This window comes from Pyrgilauda ruficollis, unplaced genomic scaffold (assembly GCF_017590135.1).
Source record: "Pyrgilauda ruficollis isolate IOZ18807 unplaced genomic scaffold, ASM1759013v1 scaffold169, whole genome shotgun sequence".
Lineage (NCBI taxonomy): Eukaryota > Metazoa > Chordata > Aves > Passeriformes > Passeridae > Pyrgilauda > Pyrgilauda ruficollis.
The window spans coordinates 1-22,239 of record NW_024515764.1 but is presented as its reverse complement, the minus strand read 5'-3'; the positions used below and the strand labels follow the sequence as shown (position 1 = coordinate 22,239).

At 46.1% G+C, this 22,239-nt stretch overlaps 4 protein-coding genes across 5 annotated transcripts in view; 2 read left to right on the top strand and 2 right to left on the bottom strand.

Moving 5' to 3' along the window:
- The window catches only part of DVL1 (dishevelled segment polarity protein 1), a 54,870-nt gene extending 51,660 nt beyond the window's left edge, over nucleotides 1-3,210 (top strand). For both annotated transcript variants that reach the window (XM_041463635.1, XM_041463634.1), the window contains exon 15: nucleotides 21-3,210. In XM_041463635.1, coding sequence (XP_041319569.1) covers nucleotides 21-397 — 377 coding nt within the window. In that variant the 3' untranslated portion in view covers nucleotides 398-3,210. The remainder of the gene's footprint in view (nucleotides 1-20) is intronic.
- Nucleotides 3,211-5,447: 2,237 nt separating this feature from the next.
- On the bottom strand, nucleotides 5,448-13,609 carry TAS1R3 (taste 1 receptor member 3). Its single transcript, XM_041463669.1, has 7 exons — nucleotides 13,597-13,609; nucleotides 11,619-11,781; nucleotides 9,799-10,141; nucleotides 8,458-9,237; nucleotides 7,819-8,025; nucleotides 7,613-7,733; nucleotides 5,448-7,183 (listed from the first exon to the last, which is right to left on the bottom strand). Exons 1-7 carry the CDS (start codon nucleotides 13,607-13,609, stop codon nucleotides 6,261-6,263), a joined length of 2,550 nt encoding a protein of 849 aa, XP_041319603.1. The 3' UTR covers nucleotides 5,448-6,260.
- Nucleotides 13,205-17,098, bottom strand: LOC121351500 (ceramide-1-phosphate transfer protein). Its single transcript, XM_041463668.1, has 2 exons — nucleotides 16,948-17,098; nucleotides 13,205-16,090 (listed from the first exon to the last, which is right to left on the bottom strand). Exons 1-2 carry the CDS (start codon nucleotides 17,070-17,072, stop codon nucleotides 15,697-15,699), a joined length of 519 nt encoding a protein of 172 aa, XP_041319602.1. The 5' UTR covers nucleotides 17,073-17,098; the 3' UTR covers nucleotides 13,205-15,696.
- Nucleotides 17,099-17,236: 138 nt separating this feature from the next.
- Nucleotides 17,237-22,009, top strand: INTS11 (integrator complex subunit 11; the record flags this gene model as incomplete). Its single annotated transcript, XM_041463619.1, has 6 exons — nucleotides 17,237-17,314; nucleotides 17,464-17,649; nucleotides 19,317-19,414; nucleotides 20,533-20,606; nucleotides 20,751-20,979; nucleotides 21,817-22,009. Coding segments are annotated over exons 2-6 (622 nt in total), but the record flags the coding sequence as incomplete, so codon positions are not given.
- Between the last annotated feature and the right edge of the window lie 230 nt (nucleotides 22,010-22,239).

Here is a 22,239-nt window from a genome sequence, read left to right as displayed (position 1 = left end):
TCTTTTTTTTGGCTTGGCAGGGAGCAAAAGCAGCGGCTCCAACCGGAGCACCAGCGAGACCAGCAGGAGAGCAGCGGGCAGGGAGAAGGAGCGCAAGTCCGGGGGCAGCGGCAGCGAGTCGGAGCCCGGCGCGCGCCGCGAGCGGCCGCTCAGCCAGCTCAGCCAGCGCTCGGCCAGCGACAGGAGCCACCAGAGCCACCACTCCTACGGGCCCCCGGGGGTGCCCCCCTTGTACAGCCTGCCCAAACTGGGCTCCAAGGTGCTGGGCAGCAGCGGCCCGCCCGGAGGGCCGCCGGTGCGCGAGCTGAGCGCCGTGCCGCCCGAGCTCACCGGGAGCCGCCAGTCCTTCCAGAAGGCCATGGGCAACCCTTGCGAGTTCTTCGTGGACATCATGTGAGAGGAAGTGCCTTCAAAAGACTCTGCACAGGGTGGGGTGTTGTTTTTTTTTTTTTTTTTGGGGGGTGGGTTGTGGGATGCTCAGTTGGAAGAGGCTTGGCTGTCTTGCATGTCACAGCTTCCTGTTCGCGAGCGTGTCGCAGAAAAGAAAAAAAAAAAATCGACAAAACTGGACAAAAAAATAGAAAAAAAATACAAACCCCCTCCTACACACCTACAAAAATGAACAAGAGATTCTCCTGGATTGTTAAATATCAGCAAATCAACGGCATCTTTTCGTTAGGTTTGGTTTTTCTCCCCTGCCCATCTCGTTTTGGATTGTGAATGGCTGGTGTATGTTCACATCTTAATGAGCTTTGGTCATTGTGGCACCTACTTCAGTGGAATTAGTGTCTCTCTCTGGGCTGATTGGAGGACTGGTATTTCACATGACTTCTAAATTCCTGACAATGCATAGGAGCACTTTGATTTTTTATTTTTTTTTTTGCCCTGCTTTTTCTCTTGCAAGGACAAAAGGACTGCTGGCTGGTATCTGGGATACTGCCTTGGAATGCTGGTTCTTGGATGCATCCATAGCTCTGAGCAGACATGGCACCCACAAGTGCTTGGAAATGAGCAGGATCCAACCAATTCCTAGAGGAAAACAAAGTTGTGGCTACTTTCTGCTGACTAGGCAGTATAAATCAATCTTTCTTGGGTTCTTTAAGGGTTTTTTTTAAAGATATTCTATCAAGGGAGTGCTGGAGTCTTGCTACTGTATGTGTTCATTGTGCAGAACTTGTAAAGTTATTTCCTTCAGTTATTTCCTTATTTCCCAAGAATGATTTTCCAGCTGCACTCGGTTCCTGGGCATTTCAGTCACATCCCTGCTGCCAGGTGTGGCTGTTCCCTCTGCACGTGCACTTGCTTGCAGGTTGGAAGAGTTATTCCCACAGAAATAGGAAAATTGCTGCAGTTCTGTCAGCTTTGCCCTTTTGAAGGGGCTGTTTATCCCATTCCAGCAGAGAAATCCTGGCTCCCACTGGGACGTGGCTCTTCTTTGTGATCCCTCCTTCCTTTCTGAGCAAAATCTTTCTCTTTTTTGTTAAAACAGAGACCTGGAGATGTCTGATCTCCCCGAGCACAGTGGGCAGAGAGGTGTGAGAGTGTCTGAGAACAGATCAGAAGTGGTACAAAAAGAAATCCTTACCCCACCCTGGAGCTCCCCAAAAATAAATCCTTACCCTGACTCTGAGTTAAACTCACTCTGGAGCTCCCCAGAAATAAATCCTTACCCTGACACTGAGACCCACCCTGGAGCTCCCCAAAAATAAATCCTTCCCCTTGACAGCAAGTTATACCAACCCTGGAGCTCTTCAAAACTAAATCCTTACCATGGCACTGAGTGAGACCCACCCTGGAGCTCCCCAAAAAGAAATCCTTACCCTGACTCCTCCTCCTGCTGAGGAGCTCTGCTGTTGAATATCCCCAAGATTTAATTTCTGGCTATTTTCTGCTCTGAGGCTGTAGAAAGTAAACTCAGGCAGCTTCAGGGCTGTTCAAGAAGATTTTTTAAGGCATGGTGAGCACAGCCATGCTCTCATGTGGCTCATTTAATGAGACAGCCTCTCTGGATTTGACCATGGGGCCGTTCCTCTGTTAAATTCTCTTTTGTGGGATCCCTGCTGCTGGCAGGATTTAGGGCAGGTGCTTTAAAATCAGTTTTTACTGTAAATAAGCATTTTCTCCTCTGGTAAGAAGCTGCTTTTTGAGCTGTTCTCTGCTTTTTGGGTAAATATCCAAGGTGGATGTGAAGAGAGAACATCTTTGTCTCTGTACACACACAGCTCATCCTGAAAACTGACCCTTCAAAATGTCTTTTTAATTCTGATTTTTCACATCTTTCCTTTTTCCCACCTCCCTTTGTCAGAGACTTCAGATGTTTGTGGGAATGGGAAACTCAATTTCTCCTTCCACAGGGAGCCAGGAATTCGGGGAACTCTCACTTAGCCCATTTCTGGGCTTCTAAATTAATTTCCTTTACAAAAACCTCCCCCAAAAAAAGCTGCCCAAGGCTTCTGAAAGCAGAGCTTTCATCACCACCCAGGGATGGCTCCTCCAAAAGAGGCCCTGCCTAAAGCTTGACAGGACTTTTCTTTCCCTTCCCTCCTCCTCCCAGATGCAAACCTGACTTGGTAAATTATTCTGAAAGATTGACACTTAAATCAGGGTAAAAGAGTGGTGGAAATCTGCTCTGTCTCCAGGAGACACTGCTGAGCAGTCTGTGACTTTACTGACAATCACTAGTGGTTCTACTTTTAAATTAATTGAGATTTTTTTTCCTGGCATTTTATAAGTTATGATTTCTCTAAGGCAGAACTCAGAGAGCTGGAGGAAAAAAAAATCTTTTAATATTTCCAAAAAAGGGATTAAAGCTGGGGGCTGAGCTTTTCACCCATGTTTCATTTCCAAGAGCTGCAGTTTACACACCTGCTGGGGGTTTGGTTTTGTCTCGTGGTTTTGCTGTTGGCAGAAACTGTTCTGTGTCTTGCTGGTCTTTGCTGCTATGTTGAAAAATGACTTTTTTTCTAAATGTGTGTGCTCGTGGGTCACCCTGGGACGAGGCTGTGAGTCCCCAGCAGATGTGGGAATGGTTTGCTGAGGAAATCAGGCTGGAGGAGCTTCCCCCACTGCAGGGAAGGTGCTCTGGGTGTTCCACAGGTGGAGCCTCTTGAACAGTGCAATATTGAACAGTGACACACAAATCTGCATTTTCCCCCTTGCTGGGCTGAAGGTCAGGTCTGAATCTTTGCCAGCTCTGATTCCTCAAGGGAACAAAAATGAGATTTCCCAAATCTCAAATACTGAGCAGTGACACAAAAATCTGCTTTTTTTTCCCCCTTGCTGGGCTGAAGGTCAGGTCTGAATCTTTGCCAGCTCTGATTCCTCAAGGGAACAAAAATGAGATTTCCCAAATCTCAAATACTGAGCAGTGACACAAAAATCTGCTTTTTTTTCCCCCTTGCTGGGCTGAAGGTCAGGTCTGAATCTTTGCCAGCTCTGATTCCTCAAGCGAACAAAAATGAGATTGCCCAAATCTCAAATACTGAATAATGACACACAGATCTGCATTTTTCCCCCTTGCTGGGCTGCAGGTCAGGTCTGAATCTTTGCCAGCTCTGGTTCCTCAAGGGAACAAAGATGAGATTTCCCAAATCTCAAATACTGAATAATGACACACAAATCTGCATTTTTCCCCATGCTGGGCTGAAGGTCAGGTCTGAATGTGTGCTAGCTCTGATTCCTCAAGGGAACAAAAATGAGATTTCCCAAATGCCACCCTTGGCTCCTGTGCTCTGTGTCTTTGCAGCTCTGTCCTGCTGGGCACAGCATTCCCTGCAGGAACCTGTGCCAGCCATGCCAGGGGAGCTGCCCACGGGGGGAATTGTGCCAGGGGGAAGAAAATTTGGAGGCTGGAGTGCTGCAGACCCAGCATTTCTTACCCACCAGGGCCTGGAATTGAGTTTTGCTGTGCAGGGCGTGGGAACACCCTCAGAGCAGGAGCCTGAAGGAATTGGACTAAAGCAATTTTTTAATTACTTTTTTCCAAATAAATAATTTTTATTCTGCAGCTGAGCTCACGCTCACCCATCCCTGCAGCAGGGATGTCTGGGGGCTCCTGGAAAAGGGGAGGAAACACTTTGGGGTGACTTCTCCCACCCCAAGAGGCAGGATCTGCAGAGAGGTGTCTCCACCCAGTAAATTTTTTTTTGGCAAATAGTCTTAAAAGCATTCTGGTGTCATTTAGCTCCTGTTAAGGAATCTGCTTTTCCAAGGAATCAGTGCCCTGGACACTTTATCCAAAGGTTTTAGTGGATGGCAAGCAATGATGCACAGATGTTGACTTTTGCCAGGATTTTTGTTCTCTCTGATTTTTGTTCTCTCCCCTCCTGAGACTTGACAGCTCATGGGTTGATGTAATTGTATTTTTTTTTTTTTAATTTTTATTTTTTTGTTTTTGTTTTGCATTTAACTGGATTGTAATAAGATTGACTTAAAATTATTAATTCTAATCAGTGATTAGAAATACATGTAAAGAATTTTATGTACAGTAGAGGAACAAAGTTACATGATTTTAAATAATGAAAACCCAGACTATCACCTATCCTAGAACTGGTTCTACTCCAAGAGTGACCTCTTATTAGCATGGACTGCACTGTTCCTGTTAAATGTCTATTGCATAATTGAATTCTTTTTTGTAGATATTGTATTAAAACCCAAGTGTCTGTATAGTTAATATATAGCTGCTTATGTGTAAATGCTATTTTAAACACTAAAAAGCTTTTAATTTTATGTGATAACCACAGTGTATGTGTTCAGTTCTTTGCAGTATTTCATTGTGATTTATTTCCTAAATATTGCCCATTTTTGGACTCTCCAGCAGAAAGAAGGACCACTGGGACACCCTGTGTAAACTCTGGTGAGCCTTGGGTTTGTCAGGACGCCCTGTGGGGTCTGAGGGGCTCAGCTGGACTCGAGATTTAAAGGTTTTTCCAGCCTAAATGATTCTAATTTTCCAGCTTAAATAAAAAGAACAAGCACAGCTTGGTGAGGCAGATTCCTGCTTCCCAGCTGGCACAGATCACACAGCAAGGGGAGAGTGAAACATCATTTAAATTCATAAATCCCAGCATCTTCCAGTGAGGAGAATATTAAATGGTCAGGTTTAAGTGAATATTAAATTGTCAGAATTTAAGTGAATATTAAATTGTCAGATTTATGGACAGTCTTTTCCTGCAGGGCCTGGTGGAGTTAAATCAGATTTTTTTCCTTTCCCTAATTCTGGAATGATGATCAAAAGTTATTTAATGTTTCTCTGCTATGGAAGCACAGCCCTGGAGGAGGAATACTGAGAATTTCAGGTGGTTGTGAAGAATCTCTGCAGGCTTCAGGAACAAGAACTCCAGGTCAGAGTTTTGGTTTTTTTAATCACACTGAGGAATAATTTTGGATGGAGGTGATCACAAAAATTGGAGACAAGTAACTTTGCAGTGCACCAAAAGGTTGTTTATTTTATTTTTTTTTTAAGAATGAAAATATTCACTGGTTCAGATTAATTGGCAAATTCTTTAATTGAGCTGGACTGCTTAAATTCCAAAAGTAACACAGTGGAGAGATGGAAAAAACTTAATCTAGGGAACAAAAGAGCAGAAATGGAAAAACTTTTAAGCAGAATAGTTTCTTGTCAACATGAGTGGGGAAAAGAAAAACCTCGGTGATGGGACTGGATACTGACTTGGCAACAATGTGAAGTTTTTGGTGATTTTTGCCTGGTTTTTGGGGAGGGAGGAACCTCCTGCTGTGCCTTTGCAGGGTGTGGTTGGCACTGAGCTCATTTCCATGGGCACAAACGGAGTGAGCTGGGATTTGAACGGGCAGTGCCCCCTCTGTGCCACACACACAGCTGCTGGTACCTGCCAGAATGTTCTTTTTGCTTCTCTTTTATTGGATGGGTTTGACAATTCTTACAAGGCTGGGGAGAGGATTCCTGGATCTATCTCTGGAGCTCTTAATTAATGAGAAAGGGAAATTACCACAAGTGTTTACAGGGAAGTGCTGTTGGTGACTCACATTTCCAGGCTTGAGAGATTGGTGTAAAATACCATTTCTGGAGGTTCTTTCATTAACTGAACTTAATTTTGGCTCCATTTTGGGGCTGAAATGTTTCCAGAGAGGATGGAGGCTGCTCCTCTGGACTTGCTGAGCCCTGTGCTTCCACAGCTCTGGTTCAGATGTGATTGTGCCTGGAGCCACAGCGTGCTCATAAACAGGATTTTCTCCTTAAAATCCAACCTCTGTGAGGAGCAGGTGACCCAGGGTGTGATTTATTGCCTATCCTCTGGCTGCACCTCAGAGGGGTTCTGGAAATAATCCCCCGTGTTCAGATCAGGCCTGAACACCAAGATGTAGCACTTGGGCACGAAGTAACTGGCCAAGATGCCCAGGGTGGTGGCCAGGATGGTGCAAATCTGCGTGACAGCCCTGAGCACCGTCCTGAGCGTGGCAAACATCACCACGAAGAAGATCCAGATGACAAAATAGATGAAGGTGGCGAAGGTGATGCCCCTGGCCACGTTGTACCTGCCGGCCGGCGTTTGCACCATGAAGGTGCACAGGAAGCAGGTGAAGGCCAGGCAGCTGTTGTAGCCGTGCAGGAGGGCAAAGGCTGCCCAGGACTGGGTGCCACACACCAGCAGCACCTCGCTGGGCAGGGACTCGTAGTCAGCCACCAGGTAGTCGGGGCCCAGGTGGAGGTGGCACAGGCAGAGCAAGGCCTGGATGGTGACGGACGCGGCCGCCGTGAGCCAGGCCCCGCCGTGGGTCACCCAGCGCAGCAGCCTGGGGGCACGGCGAGGGAATTCTGTCAGCAGGGTGATCTCCAGGGCCTTGGGCAGCAAGGTGGAGAAGCAGCCATTGAGGCACAGGGCGTAGGAGAGCTGCTGCAGCCAGCACAGCGCCGTGCTGGGCCTGCCCACGTACAGGCAGCAGCTGAGGCTCTGCAGCAGCAGGCAGAGCAGGGCCAGGAGGCTCCTGGCACCCCCTGCCAGCTGCACCAGCGGGCTCTGCAGGTGCTTCAGGAACAGCAGGGCTGCCACGCCGCTCAGGGTCGCTGTGAAGGCCGCCAGGGTCAGCAGGGCCACGGCCAGGGGCTCGTCCCAGAAGAGGAACCTCTCGCCGCGCTCGTGGCAGCGCGTGCTGCGCGCCGGGGCCCACTGGTGCCGCGGGCACGGGGAGCAGCTGGTGCTGTCTGCAAAGAGAAGCCTTGGGGCATTGGGGACCTGCCACCCACACAGCGATTTGGGGGTGGTTTAAGTGGTGTTTTTTGTGTTGGAGGGTCAAAGCTTGTGGTGGTTCACACTCTGCTTTTCCACCCTCATCCCTGAAGGATCCGTGTGTTTCTTGCCTCTGTTTTCCTTCCCCAGCAATGCCAGGATGTTTTCCTCTGCCTCTCTTCTACCCATGCCCCCAGAATTGCCCCACACCCCTCTCTGCTAGCTCTGCAGATAAAACACAAACGTTTGTCCTCATTCCTTCCCTCTGAGCCCAACAGGGGCAGGCCCCCAGTGAGGAGCAGAACAGGGAGGGAACACCTGGCAGTGCTTATGGAGGAGCTCATCACACCTCGGCCAGGAGACAGAATAATCCAGTCAAAGCCTTTCAATCGCCCAGACCTCACCTGTGCTGCTCCAGAAGGTGTTTTCTGAGCAGTCTGTGCAGTCATAGCAGCAGAGGTTGAACCCTTTTATTCTTCTGACTTGTCCTGGTTGGCAGCGCCTGAAGCACTCAGATGTGGGCTCCTGGCAAAGGCAGGAGTGAACATCAGCCAGGCACCTCCAGGAGAACAAATCTCCAATAAAGCAGAATTAATTGTGCCATTTTTACCTTCTTATCTGCGGTGTGGAACTGGATCTGGGACTGATGGATGTACAGGGACTGGTCGTAGTCCCCCACGGGCAGGTAGGTCAGGGTGCCATCGTCCCTCCAGGCCCAGGAGATGAGTTTGTAGCCCGTGTTTGTGCTGTGGGATTGATCAAACCTGAAGCTCTGGCCGTTCACCTCGAACGGGAGGGTGTTCATGAAGTGCAGCAGCTGGGGAGGAAATTAAACCAAAATTTTGGTCCAGCTGTTCTTGTTTGGAGGACGACAATTCTGCAAGCTGACATCAGCTGTCCCTTAGGTGGGCTAAGATTGTGCCAACCTGGCTGTGAGGTGACAAAATCTGGCTGTTTGCCCCTCAGACCACCTGTGGATGCAACAAGCCTGGTCAGAGAGTGAGAAAACTTCATTTTCTTACAGTGGGCTTGTGAGACTTTTAAGGGAGTTGTAGAAAAATGAGGGTAACTTGTTAGTATAAACAACTCTGTTTGTGAGAAAGATGTTTTTGTTAATTAGCCAATCAAGCAGAATGTGTCGAATCTGTCTATAAAAGAGAGGATTTTCCTATTAAACTCCAAAGGGACTATCCTGCAAACCAGCCTTTGAGAGAATCTGTGCCATTTCTGCCTCAACGCTGACGCTCACCTGCCAGGACCTGACGGGTGTTTTGGGACAGCCCCTGGAGGTGCAGCCCAGGGCTCTGTGCAGGGCGTGGGCAATGCTGTACACGGCCACGTGCACCGGCTGCACCGCTGTCACCCCCAGCATGGGCCAGATGTCCCCGAGGGTGACGTTGCCACACTGCTGGCAGTGCGTGTCCAGCACCTCGGCGTTCATCAGGCGGCTCAGCTCCCTGGACTGCCGGCAGAACTCCTCCTGGGTGACGGAGCTGAAGAGCTCAGCCACGTACTCCTGGAAGCCGGGCACTGTCCCCGTCCTCATGACAAAGCCCAGCACTGTCCCGATGCTCTGGATGTTGGGCGTGGAGGCGGTGACATCCGACAGCATCCAGGTCTCGGTGCCAATCCAGACCTTCTTGCCCAGCCCCGCGCCGATGCTGCGCTCCAGCAGGGCCTGGGCCGGCAGGCTGTGCGCAAACAGCACGATGACGTTGACTTTGGTGCTGTTAATTAACTTAATTGTGTTTTCCAGCTGCCGATTGGCGCCGGGCTCGGCCAGGTCAGAGGGGATGAGCCCCTCGAAGGCGATGCAGATGTTGTTGGTGCCTGCCACGCTCAGGAAGAGGGCCAGGGCCCTTCGGCCGTACTCATCGTCGCTGCCCACCGTGGCCACCCAGTTCCAGCCAAAGTGGTTGAGGAGCAGCACCACGGCCTCCACCAGGTTCTTGTCGCTGGGCACCGTGCGGTAGAAGGACGGGTAGAGCTCCGTGTTGCTCAGGGTCTCGCTGCTGGCTCCGTAGCTCACCTGGGGGAGAAAGGATCTCAGTGCCAAAGAGCTGCTAAGGTTTATTGAAACCTTATCAAAAGTACAACAAGGAATAGAGGAAATTTCTCCAAGGCTCGGGAAAGGATTCTTGGATGCATCTCTGGAGCTGCTGAGTAAGAGATTTACTTAAGAAATTCCTATAAGAAATTGATATTAATACTTGAGAAATTCCTATAAGAAATTGATATTAATACTTGAGAAATTCCTATAAGAAATTGATATTAATACTTGAGAAATTCCTATAAGAAATTTCATAAGGAAAGGAAATTGCCAGGAGTATTTACAGGGGAGTGATCTGGGTGATACACTGATATCAAACACCAGTTGTGGAGCTTGTTTCATCACCCAAAAGGCAGAATTGAGGCTCTGCAGAGAGTCTCTGGATGCATCTCTGGAGCTGCTGAGTAAGAAATTTGATAAGGAAATTGCCAGGAGTGTTTACAGGGGAGTGATCTGGGTGAGACACTGATATCAAACACCAATTATGCAGTTTGTTTCATTACCCAAAAGACAGAACTGAGGCTCTGCAGGGAGCTTTACCTGTGGGATCAGGAAGGAGCTGAAGAGCTTGGCAGTGAGCAGGCACAGGTCCGACTTGTGGGGCCCGATGACGGCGGTGACGCGCGGCCGGTACTCGCTGTAGTCGCACAGGACCCCGATGGCCCTGCTGCCGTTCTGGGTGAGGAAGAGGAGGCTGGGCTGCAGGGCCACCAGGGGCTCGAAGCACGTGTCATACATGTCATAGCCCAGGGTGACCCCCAGCAGCAGCCAGCTGCAGTTGTTGATCTGCTCGATGGCAAATTTCATGGCCAGGGCCCAGATGAGCCCGTCCGTGAATAACCTGGGCAGGGACACAGGGACGTGGGGCAGCTGGCAGCTGGTCCTGGGGGGAAAGCTGAGTTTGGTTTGATGTTGTACTGGCAGGACTGATTTCTGTGTGTGTTTTATATAAGTATTGGCAGAACTGATTTTTATATGTATTTTATACAATTATTGGCAGAACTGATTTCTATATGTATTTTTATATAAGTGTTAGCATAAGTGATTTTTATATAATTATTGGCATAAGTGATTTTTATATGTATTTTATATAATTATTGGCATAACTGATTTTTGTATGTATTTTATATAATTATTGGCATAAGTGATTTTTATATGTATTCTTATATAATTATTGGCAGAACTGATTTCTGTATGTATTTTTATATAAGTATTGGCATAACTGATTTTTAGATGTATTTTATATAATTATTGGCAGAACTGATTTCTGTATGTATTTTATATAATTATTGGCAGAACTGATTTCTGTATGTATTTTTATATAAGTATTAACATAAGTGATTTTATATGTATTTTATATAATTATTGGCATAACTGATTTCTATATGTATTTTTATATAAGTATTAGCATAAGTGATTTTTATATGTATTTTTATATAATTATTGGCATAACTGATTTCTGTATGTATTTTATATAATTATTAGCATAACTGATTTCTAGATGTATTTTTATATAATTATTGGCATAACTGATTTCTGTATGTATGATATAACTGATTCATTTACAATTTAAGTGTTTGATTCAACTGTTTGCTTCAGTTTAAGTGTTTGATTCAACTGTTTGCTTCAGTTTAAGTGTTTGATGCATTTACAATTTTAGCATTTGATTCATTTACAGTTTAACTGTTTGATTCATTTACTATTTAACTCTTTGATTCAATTTAACTGATTCATTTACAGTGTTTGATTCAATTTAACCGATTCATTTACAATTTAAGTGTTTGATTCAATTCAACTGTTTGCTTCAATTTAAGTGCTTGATGCATTTACAATTTTAGCATTTGATTCATTTACAGTTTAACTGTTTGATTCATTAACTATTTAACCTTTTAACTGATTCATTTACAGTGTTTGATTCAATTTAACCGATTCATTTACAATTTAAGTGTTTGATTCAATTCAACTGTTTGCTTCAATTTAAGTGTTTGATTCATTTACAATTTTAGCATTTGATTCGTTTAAACTGTTTGATTCAGTCACTATTTAACTCTTTGATTCAATTTAACCGATTCATTTACAACGTGTTTGATTCAATTTAACTGATTCATTTACAATTTAAGTGTTTCATTCAATGTAACTGATCCATTTACAATTTTAAGTGTTTGATTCAAGCCCCGAGGAAGCCAGTGCTGCTAAAACCCTTTATCAAGTCCAGACTAAAGTTTGACAGCATCAAAAATCCACAAAACCATTTCCATTTCGGGACCAGTTGACATCCCAGCGCTCCACCCCTGCAAGTCTCCTCTGCCCCATCCCAGAACCCCTTATTTCCCCTTTTCTCCCCAAATGGCAGCCCTTACCTCTGGCAGAGCAGCAGGGTGGGCTCTGAGCGAGCGGTCAGGTTCACCGTGTCCTTCCCAAAGGGGAACAAACCCCCCAGGACAAAATCCCCCGGCCGCCTGAACTGGGCTGAGAGGCACGAGGGGCTCAGGGAGGCAGCACAGCCACAGCCCAGGCACAGCCACAGCCCTGGCAGCTGCATTTTGGGGGAAAAACCTGGGAAAAGCCAACTCAGCCCTTCCTGGAAAATCCCTTTAAATAGAGATGGATGGGGGTGAAGTGATGGCAATTTGTTTGGCAAAATGCTGAAGTAAAAACCACTGCCCCCATCCTGATTTCCTTTGCTCAGTGAATAAATTTCCTTTACTCACTGGGAAATAATCAAATACCCTCTGAGGGCACCTGGGTGTAAATCCTGATTTCCTTTGCTGAGTGGCTTTTACTCAGAGTGATTTACAAATTCATTGGCACTGCTGTGGAAATTTGGGTTCCTCTGGCACAGGTGACAAAACTCAGGTGCCCTGCTCTGATTCTGGTGAAAGATTTACACAACAATCATTTTTATTTTTTAAATTTCAGGTCACCTTATCATAATAATAACCAAATCAGGGAGGCAGCACAGCCACAGCCCAGGCACAGCCACAGCCCTGGCAGCTGCATTTTGGGGGAAAAACCTGGGAAAAGCAAACTCAGCCCTTCCTGGCAAGTCCCTTTATATAGAGATGGATGGGGGTGAAGTGATGGCAATTTGTTTGGCAAAATGCTGAAGTAAAAACCACTGCCCCCATCCTGATTTCCTTTGTTCAGTGAATAAATTTCCTTTACTCAGTGGGCAATAATCAAATACCCTCTGAGGGCACCTGGGTGTAAATCCTGATTTCCTTTGCTGAGTGGCTTTTACTCAGTGATTTACAAATTCATTGGCACTGCTGTGGAAATTTGGGTTCCTCTGGCACAGGTTCCTCAGGTGCTCCACTCTGATTCTGGTGAAAGATTTACACAACAATCATTTTTATTTTTTAAATTTCAGGTCACCTTATCATAATAATAACTAAATCAGGGAGGCAGCACAGCCACAGCCCAGGCACAGCCACAGCCCTGGCAGCTGCATTTTGGGGGAAAAACCTGGGAAAAGCAAACTCAGCCCTTCCTGGCAAGTCCCTTTATATAGAGATGGATGGGGGTGAAGTGATGGCAATTTGTTTGGCAAAATGCTGAAGTAAAAACCACTGCCCCCATCCTGATTTCCTTTGCTCAGTGAATAAATTTCCTTTACTCAGTGGGCAATAATCAAATACCCTCTGAGGGCACCTGGGTGTAAATCCTGATTTCCTTTGCTGAGTGGCTTTTACTCAGAGTGATTTACAAATTCATTGGCACTGCTGTGGAAATTTGGGTTCCTCTGGCACAGGTGACAAAACTCAGGTGCCCTGCTCTGATTCTGGTGAAAGATTTACACAACAATCATTTTTATTTTTTAAATTTCAGGTCACCTTATCATAATAATAACTAAATCAGGGAGGCAGCACAGCCACAGCCCAGGCACAGCCACAGCCCTGGCAGCTGCATTTTGGGGGAAAAACCTGGGAAAAGCAAACTCAGCCCTTCCTGGCAAGTCCCTTTATATAGAGATGGATGGGGGTGAAGTGATGGGAATTTGTTTGGCAAAATGCTGAAGTAAAAACCACTGCCCCCATCCTGATTTCCTTTGCTCAGTGAATAAATTTCCTTTACTCACTGGGCAATAATCAAATACCCTCTGAGGGCACCTGGGTGTAAATCCTGATTTCCTTTGCTGAGTGGCTTTTACTCAGAGTGATTTACAAATTCATTGGCACTGCTGTGGAAATTTGGGTTCCTCTGGCACAGGTGACAAAACTCAGCCCCACTCTGGTGAAAGATTTACACAACAATATTTTTTATTTCTTTATTTTTTAAATTTGAGGTCACCTCATCATGGAAATAACCAAATCTTCCTGAGGGCAGGGCAGGATTTGCCTGCAGAGGCCATTCCTGGGTCACAGGCTTGGTGAGCTGTCACTCAGCTCTACTGATATTTTTTTAGGAAGTTTTTACTAGCTGATCTAATTTTTTTTCCCCTCACACTGAACTAGAATATGAATTTCAGTTTAAATCTTAAATCTGAGTTCACAGCACGGTAATTTAGGTTTTTTTGCTGTATTTTATTGTTGGATTTTAGGACAGCTCTCAATGAGAAGTTCAATTTCCTGCATTTTCTAGATCAGAAAACTGCTTTTGCTGCCAAAGGGATGCTCCAAGGCTGGAATATTTTCCTTGCAGGAAGAAAAGCAGACACAGAGACCTGAAAACAGGAATTCACCAGCTGCAGCTGTGTTTTCCAGGTATGTTCATACTGACATTTTACTGACATTTTTTAAGCATCCTTTCCCTTTACTGGACTATTTAAGTGTCAGCTTTAACTATAAAAACTTTTAAAAATAAGTTCTAAACACAATCCTGAATTTTGGGCGAGTTCATCTTCAATATTAGTAATGGTAATTATAAATATGAATATTTATCTCTTAAGAGGAATAGTTGGAATGAGTGTGACAAGGGAGAAAAAACATTTATTGTGGTCACACCATCATTTCTAGAGATCTAAACCCATTTTTTTCCCCCTTAACACACGTTATTTGATTTAGTTGAAGGTATTTAATTCACTGCACAGGTGGAATATCAGCTGGCCTGATCTCCAGGGAAATGAAAGAGATTTTTCCAGGGAAATAAAATCTGAGCAGGTTTTCTGTAAATGGTGTTCCTGCCACCAGCTTAGCCCCAGGTGTGATCCCACAAAGGACACTCCTCAAAACCACATTATTCACATCATTTAATGTCCAGTGAGTCCATCTCCATGAGGTAATAGTGATTTCCTGAATTTTTCACTGTTACAGAGAGAGAGCATCAGCCTGCAGCATCCCTGCAGTCCTGGACTAACCCTGCAGGGCTCCTCCAGCTTCCCAAAGCTCAGTAAATCCCATCTGACCCCCTTTGGCTCTTCCAGGAGCAGGCAGAAACCTCCCCAAGCAGTGATTTACAGTACAAGTGTGGATTTCCCCCGCCAGAGAGGCAGAAAAATCCTTTTTGTAGGCATTGAACACATTGATAAAAATAAAAAAGAAACACATGAGAACACAACTTGGAAGCAAACAGCTCCAGGCTGGGCTGGACAGAGGGGATTGTGCAGCAGAAATTAAAATGTGCTGCACATCCCAAGTGCAAAAAAACATTAATTTAACAGGGAAGGGGCACAGAGGGAAGGTGCTGCTGGGTGGATCCTGCTCCAGGAACACTTTTCTCCTCCATCCACCCCCACAATGACAGGGAAAGGGCATTTCCCCAGGGCATTACTCAGCATTAAATCCTCCAGGTGGGATTTTTGTACAAACCAAAGCGTGTAAATGAGTTCAGACACCACAGCTCCAATTTGTGCTGCCACACAAGGCCACAAATATTGCTGGAAATGCACAGAAGCTGCTGGAGTTGGGCTTCAGAAGAAAAACCTTTTCCAGCTTTGCTGGGAATAAAAAAAATCAATCCCTTAGCAGCTCATCCTAATGTGGAATTATTTTTCTAATTCTACACGGCTCCTTTTAATGTGGATTTTTTTTCTAACTCTAGAGAGGTAAAAAAAAGAACTGACAGATGTAAAAAAAAGTGTAAAAAAAACCCTGTTCCACGTTTATAAAGTGGAATAACTTGGCCATCAGCTCCAGGCTGAAAAGAAAAAGTGGAAATAAGCACAGACAGAGAACCAGAGGGTTGTGCTTGTGCAAAAATGTCATTGTCACCCATCAGGGCAGGTCGAGCAGCTTGTGCTGAGCAAAGAGCTCCTGGGTGATGCTGTAAGCTAGGAATAGAAAAAAATAAATCCCTTAGCAGCTCAACCTAACATGGAATTTTTTTCTAACTTTAGAGATGTAAGAAAAGAACTGAGAGATGTAAAAAAAAGAACCGGTCCACGTTTATAAAGCGGAATAGTTTGGCCAACTTTCCATCTCCAGGCTGGTAAGAAAAAGTGGAAATAACCACGGACAGAGAACCACAGGCTCGTGCAAAAAAAACCGTCATTGTCACCCATCAGGGCAGGTCGAGCAGCTTGTGCTGAGCGAAGAGCTCCTGGGTGATGCTGTACACATCGCCGATGTAGGGGATGGCCTCCCCCAGCACGGCCACAGCCTCCTCGGCCGAGCCCACGTTCATGATCTCCAGGAAAGCATCCCGGGACGGCAGCGTGCAGAATGCCACGGTGGCTGCCTTGCGGACCACCCAGGGGTGGTGCTCGGCCAGCGAGGCGTTGTAGGCGTCGGTGCAGAGCACGGAGGTGCGCGGCTCGCCGGAGCGCAGCCCCTCGAGGAAGAGCTGCAGCCAGCGCAGGGCGCGGTGCAGCCGCAGCACCGTGCGGGGCAAAAAGCATGTGAGGGGTGAAAAGAGAAGCCAAAAACTCTCTGAGGAGCGAAAAGATAAAAAGCATCTGAGGGGTGAAAAGAGGAGGCAAAAACTCTCTGAGAGGTGACAAGAGAAGCCAAAAAAACGCCTGAGGGGGGAAGAGAGAACCCTACTGAGGGGTGACAAGAGAAGCCAAAAAAACGTCTGAGGGGGGAAAAGAGAACCCTGCTGCAAGCCCGCCAAAAATACACCTGAGGGGGGAGAAGAGACGGCAAAACTCTCTGAGGGGGGAAAAGAGAACCCTGCCAAACCCCCGCGAAAAAAACACCTGAGGGGTGAAAAGAGAAACCAAAAAGCACCTGAGGGGGGAAAAGAGAAACCAAAAAGCACCTGAGGGGGGAAAAGAGAAGCCTGCTGCAAGCCCGCCAAAAATACACCTGAGGGGGGAGAGGCAAAAACTCTCTGAGGGGGAAAAGAGAAGCCAAAAAAGCACCTGAGGGGGGAAAAGAGAACCCAAAAAGCATCTGAGGGGGGAAAAGAGAAAGCAAAAACTCTCTGAGGGGTGAAAAGAGAAGCCTGCTGAGCCCCTGCCAAAAAAACACCTGAGGGGTGAAAAGAGAAGCCAAAAAGCGCCTCAGGGGGAAAAAGAGAAGGCAAAAAAACACCTGAGGGGGGAAAAGAGAACCCTGCGGAACCCCCGCCAAAAAAAACACCTGAGGGTTAAAAGAGAACCCCAAGACCACCTCAGGGGTGAGAAAAGAGAAGGCAAAAAGCATGTGAGGGGTGAAAAGAGAAGCCAAAAACTCTCTGAGGAGCGAAAAGATAAAAAGCATCTGAGGGGTGAAAAGAGAACCCCAAAACCACTTGAGTGTGAAGCCATCTCCCTGCCCGGTCACTGCATCCTTCTGCCCACAGTCCTCCCGCTCGCTCCCGGGCACTCACCGGATGAGCCCCCGCCAGCCGCTCAGGTAGGGCTCCAGCAGCACCTCCCGCTGCTCCGTCACGCACCTCCGGAAGGCGTCCAGAACCTCCCTCAGGCTGAACGGGCCTGCGGCCGCGGCCGCCATCGCTCCGCGGCGCCGCCTCCTCTTCTTCTTCCTCCTCCTCCTTCCGCATCCCGCACCGCCCGCTCGGCCAATCAGCGCCGCGTCCGTCACCCGCCGCGCCCCGCGGGCCAATCCGCTTCGCGTGCGTCATTGCGGCTCGGCCAATCCGCGCGGGGCGGCGCAGGCGCGGAGGAGGCGCCGGGGCTGCGGCCGGGCCTGGGTGAATTTGCGTGGTTTTGTGTGGGTTTTTAAATGTTTTTTTGGTGCGTTTTTGTGCTTTTTTTGTCTGTTTTTCTGTGTTTCTACACGTGTTTTCCCGGCTCCCAGCAGCGGTGGTGGATATGTCAGCCAAACGGGGTCGCTTTCCCACCGGTTGTTTATCACCTCACGCGTGTCTTGTGTCTCTCCTCAGGAAAAAGTTTGGGCTCTGCTCGAGTCTTCGGCCGGATCCTGGAAGAATAATTGAAATGTCGCCTGTGAAACCAGCGAAATCCTCTCCTGTTGTTCGCCCCGCGGATCTGCGCCTGGAGTAATTTTCTGTGCGGGTTTGGGACCCGGAGTGGAGTAAAAATGCCTGAGATCAAAGTCACCCCCTTGGGTAAGTCCGGCCTAAAATCGCCTTGGAATGCAAGCACTGAAACCCTGCGGGGTTTGCAGTTCAGGGTTGTATTTGGAATCCCTGATGTGATTCCTCTCTGCCTTCCCTTGGCTTTTCCAGTGACAGTTATAACTGTTTGGATTAATTAATCAGGATTAATGAAGTTATCCTTGTAAAGGTATTGGTGTTGTGGAGCGTTAATTCACTACAGTGCTAAAGAGCCACAGAAAGAAAACATTTCTTATTTTTTCCCTGTTTAATCTTTTTTTAAATGAGTTTTGTAGTGAGAGGGCAGAGGATGTGCTGAGCAGCAGATCTGCTTTATCCTCATGGATAATTTTCAGCCTTGCTGTGGGTTTAAATTAATGAGGCTTAACGAGGGCAGAGCAGCTGGAAAAGGAGTTCTGATCCTTGCCAGGTTTTCTCTCCTTGAAACTGCAATTGCAGGAAGTTTCTGCATCCTTTACCTGCTTTTGTTTTTGCAAGAATTGCAGCTTTCCCCAGAGGTGTTTTACCAACGTCTTACTGGTGTTTTACTGATATTTTGCTGGTATTTTGTTGATGTTTTATTGAGGCTTAACGAGGGCAGAGCAGCTGGAAAAGGAGTTCTGATCCTTGCCAGGTTTTCTCTCCTTGAAACTGCAATTGCAGGAAGTTTCTGCATCCTTTACCTGCTTTTGTTTTTGCAAGAATTGCAGCTTTCCCCAGAGGTGTTTTACCAGCGTCTTACTGGTGTTTTATTGATGTTTTGCTGGTATTTTGCTGCTGTTTTGGTGGTATTTTCCTGCTGTTTTATTGATGTTTTGCTGGTATTTTGCTGGTGGTGTTTTATTAGTGTTTTGCTGGGTTTTTGCTGTATTTTGTGGTAATATTTTCCTGCTGTGTTATTGATGTTTTGCTGGTATTTTGCTGGTGGTGTTTTATTAGTGTTTTGCTGGGTTTTTGCTGGTATTTTGCTGGTTGCATTTTGCTGATATTTTCCTGGTGTTTTCCTGGTATTTTATTGGGATTTTATTGGTATTTTGGTGGTGGTGTTTTCTTGATGTTTTGCTGATGTTTTACTGGTATTTTGCTGGTGTTCTGTGATGTTTTCCTGCTGTTTTCTTGGTATTTTGCTGGCGGTGTTTTATTGGTGTTGTACCAATGCTTTACTGATATTTTGTGATGTTTTCCTGGTGTTTTATGATAATTTCGTGGTGTTTATTGCTGTTTTCCTGGTGTTTTATGATATTTTCCTGGTGTTTTATGATATTTTCCTGGTGTTTTATGATATTTTCTTGGTGTTTTATGATATTTTCCTGTTGTTTTATGATATTTTCCTGGTGTTTCTTGCTGTTTTCCTGGTGTTTTATGATATTTTCCTGGTGTTTATTGCTCTTTTCCTGTGTGATGTTTTCCTGGTGTTTTCTTGGGGTTTTATTGTGTTTTGCTGGTGGTGTTTTGCTGGAGTTTTCCTGGTGTTTTGCTGATATTTTATTGATGTTTTGCTGATATTTTACTGGTGTTTTCCTGGTGTTTATTGCTGTTTTCCTGGTGTTTTATGATATTTTCCTGGTGTTTATTGCTCTTTTCCTGGTGTTTTACAATATTTTCCTGGTGTTTTTTGCTGTTTTGCTGGTGGTTTATGATATTTTCCTGGTGTTTTTTGCTGTTTTGCTGGTGTCCAGGTGCCGGGCAGGACGTGGGCAGGAGCTGCATCCTGCTGTCCATCGCCGGCAAGAACGTGATGCTGGACTGTGGCATGCACATGGGCTACAACGATGATGTGAGTGTCCCCTGGGCCAGGGGGGACACTGTCCTGTCCCTCCTGCATGTCTGGCCTCCTCCATCATCCCCTGCTGGGGCTGGGCTGTGCCAGAGCTGCTCTTTCCCCTTCCAAAACCTCCCTTCCCCTCAAGTGTTCCATGAAAAGTCAGCCCCTCCTTTCCCTGCCTCGTGGACTTGGGGAAAATGTTTATTATTGCAGCTGCAAATGCTCCATTCCAGGTGGGTTTGGGCTCTGGGGGTTTGCTGGGAGCAGGAATCCTGTCCTTAGCTTTGGGGCAGCTCGTTCAAATGTTTCACACCACATTTCTGCTGCTCCAGGGAGAGAGAAGGAAACTCCTGGTTTTGGCTTCCCTGCCCCAGCAGGAAAGGAATAATGGCACAGATATTCTGCAGGATTTAGTTCAAGCAGCAGATGTGCTGTGACAGGAAAGCTTTTGGGGCTTTGTGCCTCAGAGCCAGGGTGTGTTCAGCACCTGCTTGACTTGGGACATAAAATAACTTATTTATGAAAGGGTCAGTTTCTGTCTGTCCCCTCATTTCTGCTTCTCCCTGCACACAAAAGCTGCTGGTGCTGCCTGGAGAGGCCTCAGCACATTCCCAGTGTCCCATTCCTTCCATTTTTTGTTGGATCAGTGGCACTGGTGTTGTTGGAAAGGACTCAGCACATTCCCAATATCCCATTCCCTCCATTTTTTGTTGGATCACTGATGCTGGTGCTGCCTGGAGAAGGATCACCACATTCCAGGTCCTTCCATCCATGCTTTTTTTTGGATCAGTCATGCTGGTGCTGTCTGAAGAAGGATCAGCACATTCCCAATGTCCCATTCCTTCCATTTTTTGTTGGATCAGTGGTGCTGGTGTTGTTGGAAAGGACTCAGCACATTCCCAGTGTCCCATTCCCTTCATGGTTTTGTTGGATCACTGATGCTGGTGATGTTGGGGAGGGCTCAGCACATTCCCAGTGTCCCATTTTCTCCATTTTTTGTTGGCTCAGTGGTGCTGGTGCTGCCTGGAGAGGGCTCAGCACATTCCCAGTGTCCCATTGTCCCATTCCCTCCATGTTTTCTGGATCACTGGTGCATTCCTGATGGATTTCCTGTTTCCCCATGGCTGCAGAGGCGCTTCCCTGACTTCTCCTACATCACCCAGAACGGAAGGCTGACGGATTTCCTGGACTGTGTCATCATCAGGTGAGGCTCCTTCCTTGTCCCAGCACTTCCCAAGCCCATCCCTCACATTTACCTGCTTTTCCCCCATCCTGCACACCTACAGAATATCTGAGCCCCCCAAGCTCAACCCATTGTGCTTTTTTTTTGCTTTTTTTTTATTTTCAGCCACTTCCACCTGGACCACTGTGGGGCTCTGCCCTATTTCAGTGAGATGGTTGGCTATGATGGCCCCATCTACATGACCCACCCCACCAAGGCCATCTGCCCCATCCTGCTGGAGGACTACAGGAAGATCACCGTGGACAAGAAAGGGGAAACCAACTTCTTCACCTCGCAGATGATCAAAGACTGCATGAAGAAGGTGGTGGCTGTGCACCTGCACCAGACCGTGCAGGTGGGGGCCTTTGGAGTCAGGGCTGCAATTAGGAGTGTACCTAATTAATCAAGGGGTGCAGTTAGGAATGTAGCTAATGAATCCAGGGGTGCAGTTAGGGGTGTACCTAATGAATCCAGGGGTTCAGTTAGGAGTGTAGCTAATGAATCAATGGGTTAAATTAAAAATCAGTAGTTAAGTCAGTAGTGTAGCTAATGAATCAAGGATGTAAATTTGGAATGTAGCTAATTAATCAAAGGGTTAAATTAAAAATCAATGGATTAAGTTAGAAATGTAGCTAATGAACCAATGGGTTAAGTTGGAAATGTAGCTAATGAATCAAGGGGTTAAATTAGGAATGTAGCTAATGAATCCAGGGGTGCAGTTAGGAATGTAGCTAATGAATCCAGGGGTTCAGTTAGGAGTGTAGCTAATGAATCAATGGGTTAAATTAAAAATCAATAGTTAAGTCAGGAGTGTAGCTAATGAATCAAGGACGTAAATTTGGAATGTAGCTAATTAATCAAAGGGTTAAATTAAAAATCAATGGATTAAGTTAGAAATGTAGCTAATGAATCAATGGGTTAAGTTGGAAATGTAGCTAATGAATCAAGGGGTTAAATTAGGAATGTAGCTAATGAATCCAGGGGTGGGTTTTGCTGTCTATATTTGATATATATATATATATATAATTGAAATACTGGCATTTCTGAAGGTTTTGCTGTCTATATTTGATATATATATATATATATAATTGAAATACTGGTATTTCTGAAGGTTTTGCTGTCTATATTTATATCTATATATCTGTACATATAATCTGAAGTGCTGGCATTGCTGAGGCTCTGCTCTTGGCAGGTGGACGAGGAGCTGGAGATCAAGGCTTACTACGCGGGCCACGTGCTGGGAGCTGCCATGTTCCACATCAAGGTTGGCTGTGAGTCCGTGCTCTACACCGTGAGTGTCACGCAGGGAGGAACACTTCTTCCCCTCTTTATCTCTAAATATTCCCAGACACCTACATTTTTTATATATTTGTCTATATATATATGTAATTGTGTTCTAATGAATCAAGGGGTTCAGTTAGGAATGTACCCAGTGAATCAAGGGGTTAAATTGGAAATGTAGGTGATTAATCAAGGGGTTAAGTTGGAAATGTGGCTCATGAATCAATGAGTTGTTGGAAATGTAGCTAATTTATCAAGGGGTTAAGTTAGGAATATAAGCTAATTAATCAATGGATTAAGTTAGGACTGTAGCTAATGAATCAAGGGGTTAAGT